Raw genomic sequence first — 19,953 nt, forward strand, 5'->3', positions numbered from 1 at the left:
CATAGTGTTGGGACCAAACCAAGTACGTACCTTTTAGAAGCAGGGTACAGCTCTACTGTCACCACCTCAATGCCGTTCCATGCAGCCACACTGACGCCACAGAAGAGACACTGGAGAGCGATAATCGCAGACTGACTGAAGCTCAGAAACAGGAAAAAGGTACAGCCTGCTGAGATCAGCATGGAGCCACCTGAGGAGACGATAATTCCAATTCAAATGGCAAAATCCTCCTTCAAAGGCTTGACTGTTCTACCCACAATGTTGGCTCTATTTTCGTGGTTCACAGCATATCTCTGCGCGAAGGCAGATTCGACCTGTCGTTGGTAATTTCACAGACGAGTGCAAGATTGTATGTTTGTCATGCATGTATACAAACCATGCAACATTGACGTGACGTCTTCGGTAGTTTTTCTATTTAGCAATTCCGAACATACAAACACAGTAAGCCAGAGTGACCAACCATAAAGGAAAATACTGTAACTATATAATAGAAATATATTAGAAAGCAACTGTCAGAGTGATTGGATATGAGAAGACCAGCTGGTTACTATTCGCGGCTTTGAAGTGAGGTTAACAGCCTCTGTTAAAGAAGAAGAACTGTAAAGATCCCAAGCCTATGACGCGTCAACATCTGCAATCACAAATACTGACCTCCAGCATGACCCCTCTAACCACTCAGGAATGCATTGTGTGTATGTGCCTCCACCTCTCTGTAAATTCCCTAAAGAGAATAAAAGCGAGGCGACAGCGCAGTTTCTTCAGAGCTGACCCGAGACTATCACGGTTTACACATCTCGGCTCCAGAGCTGTTCTGAGATTATAAAGCGAGACACGTCTTAGCGCAACTCTAATTTCAAGAAAGACAACTCTGCTTGACTTTGAGTCGCTCTTTTGTTTAGAAGTTTGTCTTAAGTCTGATTGCCTGTGATCGACCTGACAGCAACAGTGTCACTGATGGTACACTCGCTTGACTTGTATGCAGGCAGCTTGGGATCAGTTCAGGATGAATGTTATTGAGGAATACGATTAAGAACTCATCTCAAGCACCTATAGGTACCTCTGCTAAGGGTGAGTAAAAAAAATTGGGGAGCTCTTGATGGATTTATGGATCAAAAAGGGGTTATGATGTATTGAAACATGTCTCCAGATGCCGAATCTCGAGCCTCACTGAGCCTTTCGGGTATATACAGTAAATCAGCCAATCCCAGCAGAGAAATCAGCAAAGTAAAATACACATCACCTATAATCTTGACTCTGCCAATCTTCTCCATGAAGAGGGCGGAAATTATGTTGCCAGGCAACACGGCCAGACTGCCAAGGAAGCTGACCAGATATATGAGGATATCATTCTCTTCACCGGTGTCCAGGTGGCAGCCATGTTTGTCGTGCTCAAAGGTGTTGTTTTCCATTTTACAGTCAATGAACTTCTCCTTCAGATCTACAGAGACAAAGAACATCATGGTTAACGGAGGTACAGGCTGTTGTCCCTCTCTGTATTGGGACGTTGAGAGGAAATGAAAAGTAAAGAGGTGGCTCAATCAAATCCAAAATCCAAACTAGAAGTTTCCCCATCAAAGTAAACCCTCTGGAGTCGAATGCACTTTACAAGCCTTCTCTGCTAAGCTTTCATGCACTCCTGGAAGGATGTTTCTGGGATCTTCGTTTTGGATCATCTGATTTCAAAATGGGTCCTCTTAATGACCCCCTGAGTTCGGGAGGCAGGAATTGAAAAAAAAAAAGTAAAAACACAGAGCCAGGTTGAGTACTTGGGGAGATTGCTCCAGCACGGCTCTTCTCACCAACTAAACGAATCAAACCGCAGAATTTCTTTTGTGGTCACCAACACAGTGAAAATGGAAAGTCATAGTTTGGAGGTTAAGTTTGAAACATTTCTTTTCTAATCTATTTCAGATCATTTCTGTTACACCTCGCGTCTGGAGCTGCAAAGAAGGTGGTCGACCTGATGAAGTGATTTTTTTTTTCTTCCTGCCTCAAACCATAACACTGAGAAAATATATCGGCCCAATCGCTGAGCCTCACTAACAATGAGCTGCTTCACCCGAACCTACCTGTATCTGTGAAGACAGTGTTGCGTATGGTGCAGTTCTCAAACACCGTGTCAGTGGACTTGATGTCCTCAAAGAGACAGTCTTCAAACAACGAGTCCTCAAACTTCACAGACTTCAGTTCTATTTTGATGAACCTATGAGTATGGGATGGGACACACAGACAAGCCAATAGACAAAGAAAACATGGACTCGGACTTCTATTGCTGGGGCATTGCAGAATGAGCAGAATGGTCTCAGTAATACAAACTGGAGCAGTCAATCACAACTGCTATGCAAACAAGCTTTGCCGCACGCATAAATATGGACACCATACAGTGCATACGTGTATGCGCACATGATGTGCTCCATGGTAGTATCCCGTTTTAAGCGGAAAACTTGTTATTGTATTGAAGTCCCATTCTGTCCTTTTGTTTTGTTTGAATTCTGCAATAGCATAGAAGTCAAGTATTATACAGCAGTAGTAGTCACATACTGTATACTCAAAACTTTGTTTTATGTCCTTTCATGTGATCATGTACAGATGATTTGAAGCCTATCAGCAGCTACAAAATTCAAATTTGTCACTTTGGAGAAATGAGAATGTTTCGTCTGTGAACAAACAGCAGGACACACATTTGGTGATGTAGCTTTCAATGAATGAAAATCGATTAGTTCCTGGATTAATTTCTGATTCCATTTTATGTCTGTGAAATGAAAATCTCCACTGATTTTACATGATTCATTCATTAACATGCACAGCCCATTTAAAATAAGTAGACAAACAACCAATAAAAACATTTCAGAACGGCACGTCGAGAACAAATATTTTCATCGGCTGCCAAAACTGTCTTTCAAGCAGCTTAGGCTTTACACACATCCCTCATTTACTTTGTAATGGAAAGGAACAACAGCACACAACGCGCTGAAGAGTATCGCCGATCACCGTCACTCTCTGTCATGCTAATTTGTGTTTCCGGCGGCTGCGTCAATCACATTTCAGGCCACCGGAGACAAAATGCAATGGACTGGAAACATCGCAAGGGGGAAGGTGGGATGGGCAATTGTGAAAGGCCGCGATTGGCCTAGATGCCGGGCCAGATTTTTAAATTGACAAAACATTAGCCGCAGCAGTCGTGGTGCTGAAGAGAAAGCTAGTCAGCCGGCATGTCCCACAGGGAGGAGGGCCCCGGGGACGACCAGCACACGCTGGAGAGACATTGTTTCTTGGCTGGGCTGGGAACACCTTGGGATTCCCCTTGAAAAGCAGAACAAAGTGGCTGGGGAGAGGGAAGTTCGGGTTTCCCTGTTGAAGCTTCTGCCCCCACAACCCAACCCCGGATAAGCGGAAGTAAACGGATGGATGGGCATGCCCTTGCAAGCTGAAACCAAGAGGAACGGAATGATTCAAAATTACAGTACCAGCAAAAGCTGTTTTTAAGTAGATATTTTTTTTCTGTATCAAAATACAGTAACAAAACATAAAAACTATAACTGCGTCAGGTCTTAGCCTAACCTCACATTTCGATTTCAACTTAGTTGTATGACAAAAACAGTGACCCCAACTATTGCTCTTCAACAAGGCATTATGAGTAACTTTTTGCCTTCACCTCTATTAAACACTTCATTTAAAACACCAAGACTGACCAGAGCAAATCTTTCGACCCAGTGGATGCTTTATAAGGTCAGTAGCAGTTACCCGCATTTTATCGATCAGCATCCAGCAATCAAATGATGCTGAGCCGTCAACCTCCTGAGGTTTATAATCTTCCAAACTTAAGCATTCGGACATGAATACACGCAAGAGCAAAATGATTGATCACTAACGAATAGCGAATGTTTCACACAGAGCAAAGCATGACCTTTGTGGTAACAACAAATGAAATGAATGATAATCTGCATTCAATCTTGTGTACTTGGCACAAGGTGCTCATGATGCTTTTGAAATCGCAATGCATAGAATCCTGACCATATTCACAATACAGAAGCTGTACGCTTCCCATCAAGATGATTTATAATAACTTCACTGAGCAGGACTGAGTAGAGAAGGTGAAGTAATTAAAACTGTACAACAATATTTTGATATCAGTTCAGTAACCTCCTGATTTTATTTAAATGTCAATTAAGTAACTGAAGAGAATGGGAAAGTGGCACTTACTTGTCATGGATATATTCCCCTTCTTTATGGACCTGGTTCTCTAAAGAAAAGTTGAAATGAAAGTTCTCCACTTTCTCTTTATGGAATACCTGAAGACAGCAACAACTTCAGTCAGATGCAAATATGCTTGAAATGGTCTAATTACATCCAAACTAATCAATGGGACTGTGTCAGGGTGAAGTATTACAAGTTGATAAATCACCAGGACAAAATTAACATTTCACAGATGGGATGAGGGATTTGTATAAATCAAGTGCTAAAGGGATGCAATAGTATATATGGTACATGCCACCATACACAAAAAAGTTTGGTCTGATAAAAGTAATAGATGAGGATGTTGAGATGTTGAAAATTCTTTCACCCCTAGCGATGCAACATCTGGTTTGCGAGGGGTCCCGCAGAAGAGATACAACAAAAAGATCAATGAATGCAATGTAATGCTTTACATTACCTTGACTCTCGACTCATACTCCTCATATTGAAGGTGCTTGATCATGTCTGGAAACCACACAGATAGGCCATAATAGCTGAAACAAAGCAGTATGACCAAAGGGGGGGAAAAATGCAAATGTTTAAAATGCAATGACCGGAAAGTTTTATATCCAGTGGGTGAGACTGTGGGCAAACCTGAAAGCCATGCAGAACCAGATGATGGCCATGAAGAGAGTAGCAAACCTCAGCTCGGCAGAAAAGAGAGATGCTACGTTCTTTAGTACCTGGGACCAAACACAAATCCATATTACAGAAAATCTACATCGAACTAACCTTTCTTATTGGTTTCATCCGTCCACCCGATTTCATACAGTGTACTGAATATTCTGTTCAGCGCTATAGGGGAAGCTGCAATCTATCCCAGATAACAGAGTGAGAGATAAGTGATCACTTATCACTAGTTGATAGAGAAATCTATGAGCAAAATGATATCATGTTTAAAGTTTCAATTTCGATTTAATTTGGGCATGTCTTGACGTTTGGGTGCGTATTCAGCGCAGAGGCGTCGGCCGTTTGGGTCGGAGGGCTTTTTGAGTAATCACGTCAAAGCAAGGGAGGCGAACAGATGGAAGAAGGCTAGACTCAATCACAGAGTGGGAATAAAGAAATTGGAAACAAAGTGTTGTTGAATATCAAAAGACGGTTTGGGAACAGCTGTTGCGCCCAGGCGGACATTTGTCATCAGCAAAGTCTGTGACTTGTGTGTTCGGGTAGACCGGACTGTGAGGTGTTAGCGTATAAGATCACTACCGAGGGGCCGGACCGGGGGCGTGGTATGCAAATCTCGAGGGCAGTGTTTTTCTTGTATTTTGCAAATGTTAACAATAAAAGTCCGACAGGAGGACAAGGGACTCTGAGTGCGATCACGGAGTAACTCCCCGTCGTTCGCTCTCAGAGATCCACTTCAGGCGAGAAAGACAATCTTCCCTGTGTGTCGAGTCATTTGTTGAACTTTGTCCGAGTAAAAAACTCTGACACTAGTCCACCATAGGGCTCCATTTTCGTAGACGCCAAATGCTAGTTTTTGCACAGGAGTCAGGTTCACTGCACTTGTTGCCCAATTCATTCATTTGTCAAAATTCTTTCTATATTCAATCACGATAGTAACCCTTTCAGGGACAGCCTATCATGTTATCAGGTTACAGGTTATCATTAGTGGTGCAAGAAAGGGTTCATATGCTATTATTAATTTCCAAGAAAAAATATTAGGAAAACCGGTTGTCAGTTTTATGTTGAGGTGGCATTTGCAGCTGCTGAATTAAATAAATAATGTAACTTGTAATTTTACTTACTTTCAAACCAAATCATCATGAACGTAACTCGTTTGTTTTCAATGTCAAATAATCTGTCGAGCCCGGGGGCCAGATCTGGACCAACACATCATTTTATGTGGCCCGCGAAAGCAAATCATCAACTTCCATGATCCTTGCTTAAATCTGGACTGAAATCTCAAATTGTCATACGTAATAAAAAAACAGTTACATTTTGCAAGAATTTTGTTACCCCGTTTATACGCACTTGAGCAATAATTGAACAAATACTTGACTGATTTCAACACTAGTGAGCCATCTTTTTTTTTTGTGTACATGTAATAATACGATGCGATGATTCAACATTTATTCGGTTTCACTGTCTTAACAGCCTTCCGAGTGAAGCTGTAACTCCAAAGTGGCCCATGACGAAAAATGAGTTTGACACACCTGCTGGAGAGTAACATTGTTACTTTTTCAATTTAATTTTGGAAACTAGATGCTAGTGAATGAGGCCTACAGTCTGTTTGGGATTAACATTACACCAGAGCAGCAATGCAAGAATTGTGAGACGTGATGCATTTGTCATTGGAATCTGTACTCTTAATTACATTTAGTAATATCTATCTATCTATCTATCTATCTATCTATCTATCTATCTATCTATCTATCTATCTATCCCTCTCTCCCTCTATATATATATATATATATATATATATATATATATACACACACACACACACACACACACACACACACACACACACACACACACACACACAATGGAATCTGGACTGTGTGTGATATACTTACCAGTTTACAGAGTGTAAGTGAACGGACAGCCCAGCGTTGTGCAGCTGTTCCTGTAGCACTTTGAATCTCAATTAACTCATCCTCTGCGGTCTTTGGAGCCTTGATGTGTGTCACCTAAAGAATGAAAAGGAGAACGGATATACTGATCTTGCTGTATCTTTGTCCCACTACCAATGAAAATCTACAACATCTCAAATGGTGTAATTTAACATTTCTTCAATTAAAAGCAACTTTCAAAGAAGGAACTAAATTTTTAAGGGTGTTCACGGTATCATCAACTCTGAATCTTGAACATATCTTCTTGGTCTTGTTTCTTCACTTCTTTAACACAACCCCGAGGCTAATTTTATGTAAATGCTACAATGATATCCATTTAAAATAAAACTCTTCTAAATTTTGCCCTCCAGATGTGTCAGAATATTCAAAGCTATCCTGAGAATATTAATGCCTGATGCAAATTTTTCCAACAAAAAGGGTTCCGTTTCATCATTAAAATGATCTGAAAACTTCAACCTAGTTGAATGTGACTATGAATGTGATCTAACTTTTGAAAAATATTGAATATGATTCATCCATCCATCCATTATCCGAGACGCTCATAGGAGGGTCGTGGGAATGCCGGAGCCTATCCCAGCTGTCTTTGAGCAGCAGACAGGGTACACCCTAAACTGGTTGCCAGACTATCCATCCATCTGTCCGCCCCCCCCCCCCCTCTCTCATCCACCTGAGAGTGCGGATGTGCAGGGGTCAATTTCAGGCCATGGCCTTCTTGTGTGGAGTTTGCATGTTCTCTCTGTGCCTGCGTGGGGTTTATCCGGGTACTCCCACATTCCAAAAACTGTAGATTAATTGGACACTCTAATTGTCCCTAGGTGTGCTTATGAGTGAGAATGGTTGTTTGTCTCTAAATGTCCCCTGCGAATGACTGGCGACCAATTCGAGGTGTCGTCTGCCTTCCGCTCGAAGTCAGCTGGGATAAGCTCCAGCAACCTGTTCAGAATAAGTGGTGTTGAAAATGGATGGTTGGAGTGATGTAAACTAGCACTGAGGGGGGTCCAGTTTAGTCATTCGCTTCCAGCTAAATTTGGATTCATCTGCTAGGGTCCGTACGTGTAGCTTCCACAATTACATATTGCGTCACCAGGGCCACCGCACGATTGACACGGTTTAAGTATTTTTGCTAGTTTTCAACTTGTTTTGGGAATGTGACCCATGTTTTTTTGTTGTCGGTGTGCTCAGATATCAACAAAATGTCTATGTTTAAAATGATCATCAAGATTGTAGACATCAAAAGTACATGTGGTATCGATTACTTTGTATCGGTGAGAACTCAAGAGATTTGTACTCACAGTGGTATTGGTCTGAAAAAACATGGTATTGAAGATGGAAAACCAATTTAAGAATCTGCACTTGGCTGAGTAAGAATTTGCAATGTTGGAACTTTAATGTTGTTTGAACTAAAAGTAAAGTTGACTTTTTGTATATTTTGCATATGCAATACTGTCCACATGGAGACCTCGATTGATAATTACGAAAGGCTCTAATCCAAAGTGTTTACTCACAGTGAAGACTTTTTCCGGCTGACCTTTGGCTCTCCAGTTGGTGTCATGGACCCGCTTCAGAATCATCCATGCTTCATCGTGCTTGGCATTCTGCTCCGAAAGAGATCCCAATTTTAGCATCAATTCCACACATGACATCCACAGTTAGATTATTCGCGTTTGTTGCTCAATACAACAAAAAGATGTCTGGACATATTCAATGCACATTCTGTATTTAAAGTTATTTGACACACTATTAATGTCTATTACCAAGTTGCGTAATGAATGCTGTTTGTTGAATTTTTAAGTCATGCAGATGGCTGCATTGAAAAAACACAACATCTATATCCTAATATACAAATGTAGGCATCAAGCCCAAACATGAGGGCAGTCTCACCTCAAGCAAGAAGCGGGGACTCTCAGGCATGAATGTTAGCCCGACCAGAGAGGCGATGGCAGGAAGAGCTGCAACCAAAACAAATAACCTCCAACTGTGGAACTGGAACTCTGTGCCCATACTGAACCCCCAACCTACACAAAATACAAGTGCAAATGTAAATTATTAAGCTTAAGATTGTATGGCAAGTTTTACTACGCATGTTGCTATGATCACATTTAGACAGATATATGAGGATCTTACCATATCTGGGAATGATTCCCCAGGCAGTGAAAGAGGCATAAATCCCACCAATCATCCAAAACATACATAACCAGGAAAGATGCTCTCCTCGCTTGTCCATCTGGAGGAACTCAGAGAAGTACGAGTAGACAATCGGCACTGTGCCACCGATACTGAAAAATAGATGAACTCTTTTAACTACAGCTGTTTGCTTCAAAGAATTATTGGCATAGAACTGTTTTTCCTATATAATAATTGCATGATGTAGACACGAGCTGTGATTAAAAATAATAATGGAAATAAAAGTCATGCAAACAAGAGCAAAGTCCACTTGGACCACGAAAAAACAGTTATCTGCATGTAAACAAAAACACATGTAGGTTTATATCTGACTAGAATGCATACCGCATACTTGCATTACTCATTTTAATTTGCATTTGCAAATGGCATAATTTTTTAAAAACACAATTTATCTTGCTCACATACTTTGTCTTGCATGGCCAACGTGAACGTTGCGAGTGGCAGGATATGAGGATATGTTCAGAAATCGGATATAAGTTACTGTTACAATACGCTAGCTACCTTGCTTCTTTATTATCTTTATATTTATTTTCAATTAGTTATGAATTATTATTCAATATCAGTAGTGGGGAGCAGGGTGGCCCGTTGGTTAGCACATCTTCCCCCCCAGTCGAGAGGTTATGGCTTTGATTCTCGGCTCGACATGCCTTTCCGTGATGAGTTTAAAGGTTGCTCCTTTGCTTGTGTGCGGTTGTACTGCATTCCTCGGCTTCCTCCCCAAAAGAGTAACATTAGACCGGGGGTCGGCAACATGTGGCTCCGGGGCCCGAATGCGGCTCTTTAGCGCCGCCTAGTGGCTCCCTGGAGCTTTTTAAAATGTTTGAAACTGGAAAAAGATGGGGAAGTGAAAATATATGTTTTGTTTGAATATGGTTCGTGTCGGAGGGCAAACATTCTTGACATTTTCCAATGCTGTAAAAATATGTCAAATAAATATTACATTTCTGTCAACGAAGATTTGCGTCGTAGCCTGCGACACACATTTCTATGAGCAGAGCGGGATGCCAGGCAGGAGGCTGTTGTAAGAAGAAACGGCATTTCATGTCCAACTCACCGAGGCAACTTTGGAGTTACGTCTTCCCTCGGAGGGCCGTAATGAGAGTGAAACTGAATAAATGTTTTCGGAATCATCTCATCGTATTATTACTTGTACACAAACAAATTGATGGATTACTAGTTTTATAATCACTCAAGTCAACTATCTGTGCAATCAATTAGGTTTAAAGGTTCATTGTTTTCCAAACAATGGTCTCTTTTGGTGAAGAAAAAAACTCTAACCGAGCTGACAGTTTCGGTTGTCACTTCAGCCTTCGTCGAACCTGTCACTGCTTCCTGGTGACGTGTCTTAAAAACAGCTATTCGTTTGTTGTTTGTTCCATTATTGTTCAAGTGAATGAAAACAGGGTAACAAAATAATTGCAAAATGTCAACGTTATTTATCACACAATCACATTTCGGTACAGACTTTAGCAAGGATCATGGAAGTTGACACATGATTTGCTTTTGCGGGCCACATAAAATTATGTGGCGGGCCGGATCTGGCCCCCAGGCCTTGACTTTAACACCGGTGCATTAGACTAAATTTCTAAATTTCACATAGGTGTCAATGTGAAGGTGAATGATTGTCTGCAAGTGAATACGCCCTCTGATCTAGTGGTGACCAGTCCAGTGTACACTCTGCCTCTTGCCCAGAGTCATCTGGTAGTGAAGATAAGCAGTATAAAAATTGGATGGATGAAAGTAGTAGTAGTAGTATATAGCTCCAAAGTAAGTCAGAAGTAAGACAAAGCCAGCCTGCAACGCATACCACCACACAGGTGTGTACATATAAAAAAACCATGAGTCATATCCATCCACCATGCTAAATGTATGACAAAACTTGATGTTTGTACAGCCACATAAAGGTCCATGGTTATTACACACATACAATGAGGCAGGACATGGCAGGCAAGCTACACCTACAAGACATTTATTGATGTGGTGCAAGCTGTTTGTGGATGGGATCATTTATGCACTGCCGTGACCTGATTTCTGAGTGTGTGTGAATCCCAGCGGATTGGAGTTATTCTGAGCTTAAACATTGCGCTTGGTCTCTGCAATGAACCAGCAGACTGCATACACACTGTGCTGTAAATGTGAGTCACTGTACAAGAAATAAATAATTGAATGTTTAATGTCATACATCAGATGATGATAAAGTGAATCTTGATTAAATGCTATTAATTAATTTTACTACTTCGTTGAAACTCTCACCTGCAGCGACCACAGACAACTTTCGTAGTTCAAACAGGTAATATTTTTTACCTCTATATCATGGTCAAACATAATCATGCATGACAAGCGTGGAATAAAAGAATAAAAGGTATTTTCCAAACACAAAAAAATGTGCGAAGACAACAACACAAATATTAACAAAGACAAATGTTGCAATGTATGCGTGCGGTTATGCGCGAGTTACCCGATGCCTGAGAGCAGCCTGAAGAAGAGGAAAAAGCCATAGCTCTGGGTGAAGGAGGACAGGAAGACGAAGACACAGTCTATAGCTAAGGCGACAACCAAACAGCATCGGCGTCCAACTTTGTCTGCGAGACCACCCCATATGAATGCTCCCACCATCATACTCAGGAAGACAATCAGACCTGCAGAAGAAAAACAGGAGTCTTATAGACCTGAGTAGGAGTCAGTTTTTCCTTTCCTCTGTTGCCAAGTGTTTACATATGCGGGGTTCATGGTTTTTGTGAGGAGCATCCTTCTAGTCCTAATTCAAATGGAAAGTGCCGTATGAGAACATTTGGTTTGACTTTGCGTTTTGTAAATAAAATGTCAATGACTTTGCTGTCTTTAGATGCATTTTTGCAAGCTACATTCACCGTGTTAACTATTGCATCACATACTCATGGCATATGCAACAAGACAACCAAGGGTAACTTATTTATTTGAATTGAATTGGGGTATGGCATTTACCCTTTTTAGTGGATGGCTCTGAGATTACGTATCTTTTTTCTTTTTGTTTTTCCTGCTTGGCTCTGCTTCTGCACCCCCCAAAAAACAAACCATGGAATTAGTCTGTTGGAATCTTAGCAGTATGGATGAAATTTTTTCAATGGAAAGGGCAGGCAGTAGGGAGCCATCTGGCCCCTCTGAGGTGTTTGCTGCTGGGTATACTTTAGATCCTTAGCAGAAGTGGAATTTGGTTTGCTTGGCAATACTGTCCGTAGAGGATGTGGAAGACATCTTCGTGATTGGCCTTCTGAGAACAGGTATCCTGCTGTTTGGTGTTGGAAGGTTCCTGATCTATTGTGAAATTCAGCTGGTGAGAGGAGCTTCATTAGAAAGGAATAAGCTGACGGCCTGAATGGAGGGTGTGAGACGGGTGATCAACAGTCAGACTCATGTGTTGACCAAACTCAATTGAAAAGTCAATGCGGTGTTGGTGTTGCTTCACCAAATGGAAAAGAACGAGGAGTAGTTGGGCCAGTCTGGAAAATTGACTGATTGCAAATTGGCGCCGCTGAGAGTCAAGCTAAAAGACCTTCAAGGCTGTGTGAAATTGTGGACGGCCTGTTTCCAAAACAATTGTTATTTGGAGTTTCCCCTGGATGAAAAAATACGCTTGGTCATGAGCATTCCTACCAGCCCCCTTACACTTCCCAAGCCTGCGACCGAAAAGGCCTGTCCTTGCAGCTCTCACGGGTTGCCAAGGAATAGACGCTGTATTTTTATGGACTTCGTGTCATGCTTCATGCTACATCCTGAGGGATCTACATATGGATCAATATTCTGATTTCCTGCACATAGTGGACTCATTGATTTTGTTTTCTTATCTTGGTCTTTTGTTTGTTTGTGTTTGTTTATGTTGTTGCTGGTGTTTGTTTTGTTTTCTTATTTGAGTATGATTGAAACTGTAAATTAAATTCCAGTAATGATTGTGTATGTGTGTTGTGTATGTGTTTTAATAAATTAAAAAAAAAACATTCATTCGTTCATCTGAAAGTTGAGACAAGGTTGCTTGACTGTGGTGGGTGGAATTAGAGCATTTCCTCAAATAGTTGTGTGGTGCAAGTAATGCACTTGATGTCCCGTATCTGTTGCAACACGACTAACTGCGACACAACGTCAGTGTGCAGATGGTCATGCAACAGGGGGTGGGGGAGCTCTGGCTGTGAAAATACATATTATGATCCCTACTTATGCTGCATATACAGTATATTACGTGACTATATGACAACACATCAGAACACTTAATAGCGTTGGTGTCCAGAATCCACTTTAGAACATCTAATCGAAAACAGAAATGGCTTTTGGTGGCTGCACTGCAGCACCGTATTTACTCCGCCCATATTTGTTCGAGTCACATTTTCATTTCCCTTTCACATCCACTGCCCTGCTTATTCATTTACAAACACTCAAGTCTGCATTTGACTGCTGTTTGTGTTTTGTTTCTGCTACTGTTTACAGTTATTTGTCACTTGACTCCCAGTGAAGTTTGGTTGCTTCGCCTTGATCTCATTAAATATTTGTTCTCACAGTTCTACGAACATCAGCAGTGTGCGATGCCATTTGTAACCCAGCCCCGTTTAACCTATAGAATACAAATAAGCGACTCGAGTGAGTCCTGAATATGCAGCGCAACGAAGACGCCGCACGCAATCCCAGCAAGCTGATTCATTTCTGCATCCTCAACGCTCACCAACTAACCTGGTTTGAGAGGTAGTTTGAGGATTTACTGCATAAACAATACTCGATTAGTGACACTCATTCATATGGATGTGTCCCCAGCGTCATTTAATGAATTTCGAATAATAAAATTTGAATGGCCGTTTACGGGTACTCATACTTTGTACACTACTATTCTGTTGTGAAGACATTTTGAGATGGTAATGGAGTCAGTGAGAGTATGAAAATTGAGGCTGCATGGGTTCCCGTACATCGCCTGACTTGGTTCAGTTTCAATGCGGATAGTGTGGGTTTAGTTCTCACTCAGTGAAGGAGTGAAAGTAAGTGCGAATGGTTGCTCGTCTCAATATGTGTCCTGCTCTGACTGGCGGCAAGCAGTCCGCCTTTCGCCTAAAGTCAGTTCCATCACCCGTGACGCTGAACAGGAGCGGTGTGCAACATAAATGGATATTGTAATGGAAGATAAACAGCTGAACTATTTTCAACACCGGGCACTGTAGCTACTGGCTTCCCAGAATTACAAGCCACTCAGCATTTTCACCTGACAGAATCTCAGATGCACTTTAAGTTCTTTTGGTGATGAGCAAAATTTCTACACATTCAAGTACTTTTGCCGAGCGCTATGTATGTGTCAATATACAGGATAACACACACCTGGAATGGAGCAACATATTGAATCGTGGATGTAGACAAACTCAAAGAGCATACATAACCAGGAAGCCAGTATCAAATCAGTCAGCCAGTCAGCCTTACCCAGCATCCCTTTCTCTGCATTGGACAGGCACAGGTCCTTTTCGGCAGATGGCAAAACAAAGGCAACCACAAAACATTCGACGCCATCAGCCATGAGAGCGAGGCCCAGCACCACGAAGAGCGTCCATTGGAACTTCCCATGGCCACAATCTTCCATGATATCCTCATACTGTTCAGATAACTCCTGAAGTTCCGAGAGTGCAGCGCCAGCTCGAGATTTCGCCCTGAGATTGCACGGGAAAGAAATCAAGTCTTGAGGTTGAGTCACTCCCGATTGGGCTCACATTAATATGAAAAGGATTTTAAAAAAAAAGGGGATGATGTCAATTGGACAGAATGAACATATAAACTACGAACAACACTCAAAATTAGTTCTCGTTCTACTTTGTAGTCCCAGATATCATTTATAAATAATTTCAAAATGTTGTCCTTCTGACTATCTCGATTTTATTTTTGTAATTCATACTCCCTTAGTTGAATCGGAATGTATTTATAGTGCTTCACTTTTTCAACATTGAGCTCTATATAAGACAGCCTTACTTCAAAACTGATTCAATTAATTCCCCTTATTGATACAAACAACATCTCAAAATGACAGTGTTTTGGGAGATTAATGTAGAATTTTAATTGTACTCGCTGGAATTATTCTCAGCCTTTGACTTTTATTTAAAAGTACCATATTGAGCAAATGCATACAGTAGTTGCATACAGTATTTGTCAGCAATTAGCCTCATGTCATTTTCAAAATGATGCCACAAGCTTTCGATGTTGCCATTATAGCGTGTTGAGTACAATTTTGAGGTAAAAATTAATTTATTCCCTTTGGAATGAAGCGTTAACATAAAATATGGACAACGTGGGCCATGAATACGGATTTACTTTAAGTGTTCACTGAAGCAGAGTGACCAGATTGACGTTAGATTTGATTATTTTTTCTTTTTTTGCAACACCGTACAGTATTCTTAAAGTTCCATAAATCAATTTGCAGGACACATTTTGTACTTCAGGAGGAAAAGAATTGTGCCGCGGGCAGTTTTGTGAAGTCCAACATGAACATTGACTCAAAGTTAAGATATTAGCAATGTGTTTATGACCTGTTGTATATCATTTGTTTTGTTGGTAAGCGTTTCTAATATTTCCCCGCTAAGATTTCTACTCTTTTTAAAATTCAGAACCTTTTTAATCCCAAGTACATGAATACATGAAATATGACTGTTGCTTTAGTTAATTAATTTCCAAAGTGATTTTATTTGTGAATCTAATTCAAATCAAATGCCAATTTCCCCCAACCCCCACTGCTGATTCATAAACGCAATGCCAAAATATTAGAAACAAGGAGAAATAGCCTGTCCTACAGCACAATCGAACACAGTACTGTTACAGGACAAGGTAAGGCAGGACAGCTTTATTTATATAGCGCATTTCATACACAATGTTCTTTTTGCGCTGAGATTGGCATCTTTTTCAATTTGCGTGCAGTATAACAGTTCAATGCTTCTTCACCATATTTGCCTTGAACTCTAAAGGCAGGTGGACTTCAATGTTTAGTGGAAACCATTGCATTGATCTATTCAGAGAAGTTCTGGCGCAATTTGATTTGGGGAATTAGAGTTTATTAACGCTAACAAACAGTGTGCAGTGAATGTATCTTTAAAGTCCTTACCAATGATTTCAGAAGTGTTATGATGTAGCCTTTACTAATTTTGACAGTCACGTTTTACATTGGTAAAATGTAACATGATCTTGGCATCAAAAGATATTTGGTCCAAATGTTTTTGCCCTGGGAGTGCGTCATCGATGTGTCTCACCTTGCAGCTCTCTGTGCGGCCTTCAACTCATCAGGATGTGGTATACCTTGGTATTCTCCTTCATACATTTGCTCTTCTTCGTCATGACCTTCAGTTACGTCACTGGCAGCGTCCTCTTCCTGGGGAGGGTATTCGGCCTGGTAACCATATCCATCGTGACCACCTCCATCACCTTCTCCGTAAGTCCCGTAGCTGTCGCCGTCACTTTGGTGGTATATGTTGTTTTGGTAGCGCTCGGCCATCCTGTCTGGTTCTATGTTCTCTCTATGTGGGCAAACTAATTGGAACAAGTGAATCGTGTCTGCTTTTGTGATGAGTGGAAATAATCAGCTGCCTGTTTGAACTTCTAAGGGTATAAACTGTGAAACCTCAGTGATAGCATTGCTTGAAAATATCTGATCCGTTAGTCACAGTTACTGCACCTGTTGCTTTCTTGTAATGAGTGTGTAATAATGCATGCCTGAACGTCTTAAGATCTGATTTCAGTTGCTGCAGTGGTGCAGAGATGACTTCAGAGAACTGGAAAATGTGTCGCCAACATCCAAACCTAAAGACAGGAAAACAAATCTTCCGTTAACTGTCAAACCACAATGAGCTTTTCCATATTTTGAGGTTACATATACATTAAATTCCTGGGTTTAGCAACAACGAAGTGTGCTGTGGGAATTTCAACTTTTTTTCCCCCTCCGTATTCAAGTCTGGCTGTGTTTTCTTACATCAAGCTATCATGGGTTGTGGGAGGATGGGTCTACTTGGTCTAGGAGGCTCAAAGGCGCAATACAATTTGGGCCGTGGTTAACCACAGATTCCAGAACCTTTCCTATTTACTGACCCTTCATGTCAGTAAATAGAACCGGTTGCGAGCCAATCGCAAGGCAAACACAGACGAACAACCAGCCGCGCTCACACTCACACCTAGGGACAATTTAGAGCAGGGGTCCCCAACCTCCGATCTGCGGACTGGTACCGGTCCGCAGGGCATTTGGTACCGGGCCGCACAGAAAGAACTTGTCTTAATTCCATTTTATTTATTTCGGAATACGAAAGATGTTTTATTTTGAAAAATTACCGGATTCTCCGTTACATCCGTCTGTGTCACGCTTGACACACGTCAAATCACGCTTCTCCGTCACGTGACCGATAAAAACAAAACACCGGAACTCGCAAAATGAGTAAATAAAACTACTGGAGATCGCAAATGACGGCGGCCTCAAAAGTACATTTGAGACAACTGGATTAAAGTTATGGCTGAATACTCTGAGATCGCCACAATAGCACTGTTGCTATTTCCGACATCCTACCTGTGTGAGGCGGGGGGTTTCTGCAGCAACGGCGACTAAAACAAAATTACGAAGTAGACTGGACATAAACCACACACTTGAGGTGTCATTGTCTCCTATTTCCTCGAGATGGGACCGTCTGGTTGCAGAAAAGCAAGCTCGGGGCTGTGGTGAGTCGTCATTTTCATGCACTTTGAATTTGCGTTGTATCGGATTTTGAAGGCATTAAACATTACCATAGCGATCAGAGTGTTGCGGCCAGATTAGACGCTCCTTGTGTTTATTATTAGATTTCGAAAACACCTCAGTTTTCATGCAGCTCATACCAGATTATTTTGTTGTATTATTTCCGCCACACCTTAAATGCTGGTCCCTGAAAATATTGTCTGACATAAACCGGTCTGTGGGGCAAAAAAGGTCGGGGATTTAGAGTGTTCCATTAACCTGCCATGCATGTTTATGGAATGTGGGAGGAAACCACAGAACCCGAAGAAAGCGCACGGAGGTACGGGGAGAATATGCAAACTCCACACAGGGAGGCCAGAGCCGGAATTGAACCTCACACCTCTGCACTGTGAGGTCAACGCGCTCACCATTGGACCACCGGGCCACTCTCACTGATCAACATTTTCAATAATAATCTTCCTTAACAGGTATGCAGTGGGTATTGTGGGTACGTAAATTAAAACATGGCTTAGCTTTCAAAGTGTTCTAGGTGGTTAAGGTGAGATGCTGGGGAATACAATGCTTACCTCACAGTTGTGCTATGTCCTATTACTGATTCTCAGTTTTAATTAACATACTTGCTTGCACCCGGTACTAAAAGTGATGAGGAGTCTCATCCGCACGGTGCTGCTGTGGCCTGTCACTATTGCCTATCCTGTCCCCTCCCATGCTCTCTCATGACCATCGATGACCACTGGGGATACCAGAGTACATGGGGATATAAGTTGCATATGTTCTGAATGGACATACTCCCAATCATAACGTTCACCTACAGCAAAGGTCTCAAACGCCTGTCCCTGAACGTCGCTTTCCTCCTTTTTTTCCGTCTCTCCCTGCTGCAACACACCTGATTCAAATGATCAGCTCATCAGCAAGCTCTGCAGAGGCCTGATAATGGCCCTGATCATTTTTGCTGCTGTAAATTGCGAATTTCTCCATTGTGAGACAAATAAAGGTTTTCTTCTTCTTCTTCTTCTCCTTCTTCTTATCTTCAGGAGGATTGCAGGCATGCTGGAGCCAATCGCAGGGCACACATAGATGAACAACCATCCGCCCTCACAATCACACCTAGGGACAATTTAGAGTGTTCCATTAACCTGCCATGCATGTTTTTGGAATGTGGGAGGAAACCAGAGTACATGGAGAAAACCCACGCAGGCACGGTGAGTACATGCATACTCCACACAGGGAGGCTAGAGCCAGAATCGAACCCTGCACTGTGAGGTGGACGTGCTAATCACTCGACCACTGTGCTGCCAGTGTTTCAAAATTTACCTGAAAATTTGATGTTCTGGTACTATACTCCACGCTTTATAAACTGGTATGAAGAGAAGCCAATATTAACACATATTGTATCGACGTGACCATATGATCCAGCTATAAAAGCTTGAATGATCATAAATTGTAAACAGGAGGACAAATGAAAAGAAAAAGATGGCAAATGTATGATAAAACAACTAAAAAGAAAAAGATGTTAATCAAACGACAAATAAGAGGAGGGGGCAACAAAAAAATGGACAAACACTGCTATTGGCATTTCTAAAAAGGAATATTAAGATTTATTTACACTCAACATGATAAATGGATGGCTGTATGTTTTTGCCTAACATATTCTTCAAACAATTGATCAGTCGGTCACTTATTTATAGAACATCTTTCGTACAGGGATTTAAAAATATCGCAACACAGTGCTTCACAAAAAGACAACAAAACAATCTCTCCCACTTGCAAGAAGTCGCTGACCAAACAGACTAAAGGCTGCTTGTGTGAAAGCACCGATTCACAAGAAATGAGATGGTCTGCAAGTATATTTGCTACATCGCTGGTGGTTGCAAATAAGATAGGATACAGCCCATGATAAGTGTAGTTGAAAGACTTTCCACTTTGTTTAGAAAATTAATGTCACGCATAATGAAATGGCTCGTTTGTATGTGGGGATTTTTTTCTGTTTTTTGTTTCATCACTGAGTGTTTGTTATATTATTGTGCTTTCTATTGTGTAATATCTGATTGAATATTGGTTATACTTTTTGCCCAATATAAAATCATCACATCAATATTCTACAGTAGTTAACACCATTTGTGGCTTGTTTGATCCCCAATGTATATTGTGGTCAACGTTAACATTTGCTTTGGCACAGTTTCTTCAACAGCCACAGCACAGTAGTATCTACCGATTGTCTTTCGCTTACAGTAACAGGGGTTGGGTTGT

At 41.3% G+C, this 19,953-nt stretch overlaps 1 protein-coding gene across 2 annotated transcripts in view; it reads right to left on the reverse strand.

Annotated features, from left to right (window-relative positions):
• The window catches only part of LOC147205745 (synaptic vesicle glycoprotein 2B-like), a 34,763-nt gene that overhangs the window by 6,904 nt on the left and 7,906 nt on the right, over positions 1-19,953 (reverse strand). The window contains exons 2-14 of one of the 2 annotated variants that reach the window (XM_086109315.1): positions 16,238-16,784; positions 14,430-14,653; positions 11,458-11,638; positions 8,940-9,091; positions 8,697-8,830; positions 8,321-8,410; positions 6,759-6,872; positions 4,831-4,919; positions 4,655-4,730; positions 4,204-4,292; positions 2,070-2,203; positions 1,241-1,438; positions 31-190 (exon numbers count right to left, since the gene is read on the reverse strand). In XM_086109315.1, the coding sequence (XP_085965441.1) occupies positions 31-190; positions 1,241-1,438; positions 2,070-2,203; positions 4,204-4,292; positions 4,655-4,730; positions 4,831-4,919; positions 6,759-6,872; positions 8,321-8,410; positions 8,697-8,830; positions 8,940-9,091; positions 11,458-11,638; positions 14,430-14,653; positions 16,238-16,479 (1,883 nt within the window). In that variant the 5' untranslated portion in view covers positions 16,480-16,784. Of the gene's footprint in view, positions 1-30; positions 191-1,240; positions 1,439-2,069; positions 2,204-2,697; positions 3,428-4,203; positions 4,293-4,654; positions 4,731-4,830; positions 4,920-6,758; positions 6,873-8,320; positions 8,411-8,696; positions 8,831-8,939; positions 9,092-11,457; positions 11,639-14,429; positions 14,654-16,237; positions 16,785-19,953 lie in introns of those variants that run through there. The other variant, XM_086109316.1, reaches the window with a different exon arrangement.

This window comes from Hippocampus guttulatus, chromosome 4 (assembly GCF_054856545.1).
Source record: "Hippocampus guttulatus isolate MCC_2025c chromosome 4, RoL_Hgut_1.0, whole genome shotgun sequence".
NCBI classification, from domain to species: Eukaryota; Metazoa; Chordata; class Actinopteri; order Syngnathiformes; family Syngnathidae; genus Hippocampus; species Hippocampus guttulatus.